At 33.7% G+C, this 8,356-nt stretch overlaps 1 protein-coding gene and 1 long non-coding RNA gene across 3 annotated transcripts; one reads left to right on the top strand and one right to left on the bottom strand.

Moving 5' to 3' along the window:
* On the top strand, positions 1 to 2,849 carry LOC115987332 (premnaspirodiene oxygenase-like). Its single transcript, XM_031110862.1, has 2 exons — positions 1 to 1,048; positions 2,107 to 2,849. Exons 1-2 carry the CDS (start codon positions 137 to 139, stop codon positions 2,716 to 2,718), a joined length of 1,524 nt encoding a protein of 507 aa, XP_030966722.1. The 5' UTR covers positions 1 to 136; the 3' UTR covers positions 2,719 to 2,849.
* Positions 2,850 to 4,361: 1,512 nt separating this feature from the next.
* On the bottom strand, positions 4,362 to 8,012 carry LOC115987517. Of its 2 annotated transcripts, none has more exons than XR_004091114.1 (3): positions 7,711 to 8,012; positions 6,090 to 6,176; positions 4,362 to 4,489 (listed from the first exon to the last, which is right to left on the bottom strand). It is a non-coding gene; the product is annotated as an uncharacterized LOC115987517 (long non-coding RNA). The 2 variants fall into 2 exon arrangements; XR_004091115.1 differs by lacking the exon at positions 4,362 to 4,489 and adding an exon at positions 5,021 to 5,253.
* Positions 8,013 to 8,356: the final 344 nt, after the last annotated feature.

Genomic DNA, 8,356 nt, shown 5'->3' with positions numbered 1-8,356 from the left:
GCCTAAAACCACTAGCGTGTTTAGCCTCCGTAAATGCAAACAACCGAGCTAGGTGCAATATATTGTTCCTTGCATCTTTTTGATTCATGAATACAAAACCTTTGCCTTAGAATAAGATTTTCGGTGCTCGTCCCCAATGCTCCAAGTTTTCCCCTTTCCCCTTTTTACTTGGTTGTTCTTCTTGTTTATACTGGTTATTTACTGGAAGAGATCTAAAGCCAAAGGCCAAGGGCAAAAGTTGCCACCAGGGCCATGGAAACTACCTCTTATAGGGAATTTGCACCAGCTAGTTTTCTCCCTTCCACATCGATCTTTAAGAGACTTAGCCCAGAAACATGGACCTATTATGCAACTACAACTGGGTGAGGTCTTGGCTATAATCATTTCATCTCCAAAAGTAGTTGAGGAAGTACTGAAGACGCATGATACTGCTTTGGCAAATCGGCCAATTATTCTTGCCGTTGAAGTTATGTCCTATGATAATTCAGGTATAGTCTTTGCTCCCTATGGTGATTATTGGAGACAAATGCGAAAGATTTGTGTCTCAAAGCTCCTGAGTGCCAAGCGAGTCCAGTCATTTAGCAGAATTAGAGAAGAAGAGGTAAATAATCTTGTTAAATCCATTTCCTTGTCAGAGGGAGTTCCAATCAATCTCAGTGAGAAGATCTTCTCATCAACAAATTGTATAGCTTCCAGGGCAGCCATTGGGAAGAAGTGCAAATACGAAAAAGAATTCATATCATTAATCAAGGAAATGTTTGCTCTAGGTGGAGGCTTTGACTTACCTGATTTGTTCCCTTCACTAAAGTTCCTTGGCTTCCTTACTGGAATGAAGTCTGCCTTGGAGAAAATACAAAAACAGTTAGATAGGATTCTTGATGAAATAGTGAACGAGCATAAGATGAAAAGAAGTGCCACTTCAACCAATAAACATGAACCAGGTGATGATGACGATGATGATGACCTAGTTGATGTGCTTATCAAACTTCAGGAGATGGGTGAGCTTGAATTTCGTGTCACAAGTAACCACATTAAAGCTGTTACTGAGGTATGCAAATAAGATCGATCAATTTATTTATTTATTTTTTCTTCTTAATTATTAAATGAGCAACGTTATACAAAAATTCTTTAGGCAAAAAAAAAAAAACCATTATATAAGGGTTCTTGTTTTCTTTGATTTTTCTTTTTAGTGTGTGTTTGGGCTGGCATTTGCTGTGTTGCGTTTCAGTTTCTACGTTTTCTCCTTTTTTTTTTTTTTTTTTTCCACGCGTTTTCCCCCTCACAAGCGGCTATTGTTCATGTACTGTACATGAATAGTAGTCACAACATTTGACCAGTTTTACGTGAACAGTGCATCCGTGCACTGTTCACGGACTCACAAATTTCATTTTTTTATCAATTTTTTCATTAAAAATGGGTCCCACGGTACTATTCACACATTTAAAAATTATTTTGCTACAGTGTTTTCAGTTTTCAGTTTTCAGTTTCAGCAAAATAAGTTCTATCCAAACAGACCCTTAGTTAATTTAGTTTATATGCTTATTTACAATATTTTAAAGTGAAATTGTTAGACAATACAACTACACTTCTACTTAATAGCTTGGCCCATAGCTTTGACAGCCAAAAATTATATATATATATATATATATATAATTAATGTGTGTGTATAAATTGGTTTTTTGTGTATGTGGGATTCGAATTCAAGTTGATGATAAATGACTTCTGCTTGCAATAGCACTTCACATCTCATATATTTCCCTTGAAATTCTTCAACCCAAAAGAATGAGATGGGCTAACATCCTTTGGCGCTTTGTAATTACTTTTGTTTGATATATATACACATACATATATATACACACACTAGAAAATAGTTTTTAGAGCAGACTATTTGAAATAAATACAATGGAGGATTTTGTGTGTCATAAACAATTTATCTCTTGATATTAATTTCATGTGCACAAAAAGAAATCAACATCTTTAAGAATTTGGAAGAAAAATGTGTAAGATACTATGGAAAACATTCTCTAAGTAATTACCAAGCTAGCTTATTCTGTTCAATATTAAAAATGCATACACTATCTGATTGCAAATAGAGTTACTTTTCAGGACATCTTCTCAGCAGCAAATGAGACTTCAGCTTCGACAATAGAATGGGCAATGTCAGAATTATTGAGAAACCCTAGAGTGATGGAGAAGGCACAAGCCGAAGTGCGACAAGTTCTACAAGGGAGAAGGAATCTTGATGAGACATACGTTCATAAACTAGATTACCTGAAATTAGTTGTGAAAGAAACACTACGACTACATCCTCCTGGTGCCTTGGTTTCAAGAGAATCAAGAGAAAAATGTGAAATTAATGGGTATGAGATACCAAGCAACACAAAAGTAATCATAAATATATGGGCTTTAGGGAGAGATCCTGAATATTGGATTGATGCTGATTGCTTTTGGCCAGAGAGATTCCATGGTTCTTCTATTGATTTTAAAGGGACCAATTATGAATTCATTCCATTTGGAGGTGGTAGGAGGATGTGTCCTGGCATGTCATTTGCTCTCGCAATTGTTGAACTTGTTCTTTCTCAATTACTATTTCACTTCAATTGGAAACTCCCTAATGACATCAAGCTTGAAGAGCTTGATATGTCCGAGTCTTTGGGATTTACCTATAGGAGAAGGAATGATTTGTTTGTAATTGCCACTCCTTGGGCTTCTTTTTAATTGAAAGACAGTGAATAATAGGGATGTAAATGTATAATACCCCTTGTTACAAATGATTGGATGTATTTCTAAGGTACCAATTCTCTTTATTGTGTGAATAAAATTAGGTTTGGATATATAGTATTTTAGTTTGAGAGTATGATTGTGCTTGTTCTTTGGCATTGGAAACTCTGTAGTTCTCTTGTGCCAATTAGACCTGGCTTCCGTCCTGACTCCGTGATTCTATAAACAGGATTGGGCCTTTTACTCCACTCTAAAATAAACAGGGCAAAGTTGAGCTCTTAAGAAGCCAAGACATGATTGCAAGACCCACTAGAACCTTGCAATTATAAATCACGATTGGGCATCTTCATTAAAAAAATTATACATTAATTCATGCATGTAAATCTGATTTTAATTAATAAAACCCTAACCTGAATCAGTTGTTTTGCTCCTACTCTTGGCTTTTGAGTACTAGCGTTTTTCTTCAATATCTAGAGTTTCCCATGATTGTCTATAATGGCTTTGAGGAGGATATTTGGAGAGCAATTGGATATTTAGTTTTAGAAGAAACCAATGAATATTAATTTGTTTTCTCATGTGTATTATTGTCTCTCCCTAATTTGTCTGAATAGATTTAGTTTGCAGAATTTTCTGTAAGGATTAACTTATCCCAAGAATATAACGTTCTTGTGTGTCTATAAATATATATATATATATATATATATATATTTACCTGTAATTTATTATTTTAGCAATAAAAATATATGCTATTGTTCTCTCAAAATATGTGCCATAGGTGATAATGAAAATGCCCAGAAAAATAGACAAAAATTCTCAATGATATAATCAGCGATCATAAGAAGAATAGAAGTGCCACTTCAGCCAGAAAATGTGAAGAAAGTGATGATGATGATATGGACCAAAATGGCCATATAGCACTATTTGGCAATATATTTAGCAATCTACCACGTACAAATATCGTCGCAAAAGGTTATTAGCGAGGGCATATGGCCCTCGAAGGCTGTCGTATTTGTACTTGTCACTAAAAGAGATTTTGCAACCATACCTTTGCAAATAAATAATTTACGAGGGCAATCTACTATCGCTATTGAACAAATTCGCCCTCACAAATATATTATCAAACGACGAGAAAAGTCAACGACTTATTTTTAGCGAGGGAGAGTAGTCGTCGTTAACAACTATTTGTGAGAACCTTTATACTCTCGCAATTAATTATTTGCGAATTTCAAATTAACGACATACTTTTTAGAGACAAATAATGCTGTCGTTAAAATTTATTTGTGAGGACTTTTAACCCCTTGCAATTAGTTAGAAATAATAGTGACGACATTAAGCTGTTGCTTAAGATGTTTTTGCAAGGGGTTAAGTGGCATCGCTATTCTATAAATTGAGAGGGACTTTGTCGTTACTATAAAATTATTTATGACCAAATTTTTATGTCATTGGTGATAATATTTTATATAATTTTTGAAATATTTTATTATTTATTTATTTTTAATTACTTTATATAATTTTTTTTAACTATCATATTACAATAGTACAATAATTACTAAAAATTGATCAATTGAAAGATAAAAATTCATATAAGTTCAAACTTTAAAATTTAGAATATACAAAGAAATTCTGAAATTAAACCTTGTTTTAAACTTAAACAAATAGAATTATGACAAGATCTATACTAGTCTTCCTCTGAGTTACCCTCCAAGCTGTTTTCAACCTCCCTCGTGTTATTGATTGAGTTGTCCTCTTCATCTCTACTAGTACCATCCTTAAAAAAAAAAAAAAAAACAAAAAACAAAACAAAAAAAACAAAACATTAAACATAGTTCATACATTAGAATATTAGCTTTTATAAAAATAATAACAAATAATGGTTAAAGAGAGTGCAAGAGAGATAGAGAGAATTCCTGACATGTATTTCATTTATACTCACCCCCTAATCTCCATCCATCCATTTATCCACCATCTTTTTCCAAAAGAGTGTAGGAACAAAGGAAGGACCATTCTTATGACAATCTTCTTTCTCTATGTACTTCTTAAAAATAGGATTTTTAATGTGAAACATCCAATCAAAATAACAGTGTTTCACCAATTCTACAAATGATTTCTTCGCTTCCTCATTTGGTTGCTTATGCTTAAAATGTTGAGCTCTATAGCAAGCATATAGAGTTTCGTACTCAAATCTTGGGTATTCAGTAAAAGTCGTCCAAACTCCATTCAGTTTTGGGTGAAAAAGAATAGTAATCTCTTGAGTAGCTTTTGGTGTGATGATTCTACCTTTACTTTTACCTTCCCTTGCCATGTCTACCTACTATTAGCTTCCTTGACAATAACAAAGACCCACCACATGAAAATGTCCACTTAACAGAATAAGAATCATATTATTTAGTTTCACTAATCCACAATTGAATTTAGTAACTCACATTAAAGATAACACCAAAGACTTTAAATTACATACAGTCCATCATTTCCATCATGAAAATCAAAAGATATGAGCATGTGGTTTGAAAATCAACCTACAAAATTATCAACCTGCAAAAACATTGTATTTTTCAGACAACACTTAAATTACCAAACAGCATCATAAAGAAACATGTGCATCTGCAACTTTAGGGCCATCAAATATCAAAGGCACCATACATAAGGACTTCCCCAATTGCCATTCCTAAATTCCTATTCAACATTAGAATAATCAACGCTATAGTCATTATCATTGTATCTTAACACCCATAACAATTCTTTTTATTATCACCCTAACCAAACGGACTTGCAAGCTTAATCAATTTTTTTTGGGTACCCAATTCAATAAATTAAACAACAGAAACTTAACCCCCAAACTATGGGGTTGGTTATGGTTATATGTGTGTCTATATAGTATATACAGTATTCTATGTCCCTTCTTAAATTTTTTGTATTCCTATGTAAGATGATTCCTAGTCTTCATGAACAAGCTTATTTATAGAGTAATGACATTTTGATTAGTAATAGCTTTACTTAAGTAATCACAAAGCATAACAGAAAATTACAAAAGCAGTAAATGATAATAAACCAAAACACAAAACTGTAAAGGAAGTAAATGATAATAAATGAAAAAACAAAACTCAAACAATATGATCCATACAAACAAAGAACTACAATAATTCTTTACATTAGAATGGTAAAGGTTGAGCACGAGAAAATAAATTCATAGCTATAAATAAATATAGATATAAACCCATTCAAAACTTTGTTTTTAAATAATTCAGTGACAAGAATTTACAAAAGGCTACAGATATAACAAAAATGGGACGATGAAGATCATTAGACAAGCCCAACTCTTCTTTACAAATCAAATAGAAGAAGCAAATTAAAAGGAAGCAAAAACTTACAAAAGGATTTAAGTCTGGCAGCTTTTCTGCAGCAATTGCGTGATGGTGATCTTGCCACTTTTGGGTGTTTAAAACTTTTTTCTACACCTACACATCAATCATACTATCAATGTTAACTTTGGTGCAAATAGCAGATCACTAATTCATCATCCATAGAGCATGGCTATTTCTTTAATTTCAAAATCCAAAGACTAACTAAAATACATTCCAAGGCACTTTCATGCTCATGCATCTCAATGACAGCTCCTATAATTTCAGCTATAAAAAATGGGCAACCTGATAATGACGTGGATTGAACTTAATGAGGAATGAGGTGCATTAATTGCACCTAATGCCACATATGAAGTTAATAGTCCACATATATTACATGTAACAAGGACCATCTCAAGCTAAAATTGGTTGACAAGGGGCTTATCTCTTTTCTGCTTGCTTAATTTGTTGCATTCCTTAAAGAGGTTGCTTAATTATTACTAGCCAATGTCCCACAAAACACACATACACTCCATAAATTCATTTTTAAAATTTTGATAAAGAATTATTTCTACATGTTATAATATTTAAGAACTTGACATTTCACAGCAACACAGTATAAAATCCAACTTTTTTTGACAAGTAATGCAATTCTTATTGATATCAAAAAAGAGAATCACCCAAGTATACAGATACAGCTGGGGACCATACAATTAATCACACAAATTACACGAATCTATGACATCTTAACAAAATTAACATAAAGACAGACTATGCAAAACTGAGCAATGAAAGCCATGAAAAGTGAGTATCCAACGTTTGCTTGCATAATATAATTTATGGTCAAGAAAGTTGAGCAATGAAAGCCATGACTATTTATTTATCTTTTGCTAATCAGCTAGTTGGAACTCTTTTTAAGTATTTGAATATTAGTCCCTTTGTTTCACACTAGATAATTACTAGGATAAATTCTAAGAAATAAAAGGTTGGTTAAATGCTAAAGGGAAAAGTCAAAATGAAGACTTCATGCTCAGAATGAGTTTGATGAATAGTACAATCCTGGGGGCTCCTGACAATTATTGCCATTGCATTATACTAAGCTCTACAGTATGTGCAGAGACAAATGCACTGAAACACGACTGCACACACTTGTTGGGTGTTCATAATAGACTGAATGTATATGAAAATAAGGAAAGCTTTCAGCAATGCACATGGGGAGACACTCAGGTATGGGGTGGGAAAAATCAGTTTAGCCTTGAATAGTCAGTTTAGCTCAGATGCAATGTGGACAATCAGGTATGGGGTGGGAAAAATCAAACCCAAACATCAAATATCAATTCTAAGAGGTATTTCATCGAACATGTGGAATGCAATAAAAACAAATATGTAGAACCGGGCAAATTTTAATCTATAGTAAAAGAAACCCAAAAATTCAAATAGGGTCCAATTTAGTAACATCATAGATACAATAGCAAACAACTAAAAACATATTGCAGGATTTGAATATTTATATGAGCTTACCAATAAAATCTATTGTGGCCCAATTCATTGTCGAATAACCCCATCATTGAAAAACCAAAAACCCAAGACAAATATTGTACGAAAAAACAAAAATAAAAGGTGCTAAATAAATAACGAGTGGAAGATATACCGTCAGGGGTGTGTCAGGCGGCTGAGGGAGGGAAGGAGTCCGAGGATGGCCGCGGTGGCTGTGTTGTTGGAGGTGGTGGTGTCGGCGGCAGAAGGCAAGGCCGACGGAGTGTGAGGGAGAGTGAGGGAGGGAGTAAGGGAGAATTAGGTTGTCGGGGGACTGTTGGACCGGCAGTGGGGAGGACGATGGTGGCTCGGCAATCCGAGCGGCGAGGGTACGGAGACGAGAGTGAGGGAGAATGAGGTAGAGAGTGCTTGGGTGAGGCTCGGCAGTCCGATGGTTTGATTTGAGTGAGAGAGTAAAGAGACACAAAATTTTTACAAAGTGTTTTGGTGGGAACCAAAGAGTTTTAGAGGGAATTCAGAATTTTTATTGTGACAACATTTTGGCCTATTGTGACAACATTCAAAATTTTATAGCTGCTGCAATAAAGAAAGAGTTGGCTGTGGTTTATTATGACGGGAATATAACTTCTTGTGGCGAAAATTAAGCCCGCCTTAATATATCTTTACGGATTTTTTTAATAAAATAAGATTTAATACTTGAAATTAATAAAATATAATTTAATCCTACAAATTAACAAATATATAATTTAATATTTCAAATTACTAAAATGCAATTTAATACTAGAATTCTCAATAAAATA

Source organism: Quercus lobata, chromosome 4 (assembly GCF_001633185.2).
Source record: "Quercus lobata isolate SW786 chromosome 4, ValleyOak3.0 Primary Assembly, whole genome shotgun sequence".
In the NCBI taxonomy this organism is placed as follows: domain Eukaryota; kingdom Viridiplantae; phylum Streptophyta; class Magnoliopsida; order Fagales; family Fagaceae; genus Quercus; species Quercus lobata.
This window is presented reverse-complemented; position numbering and strand designations above follow the sequence as displayed.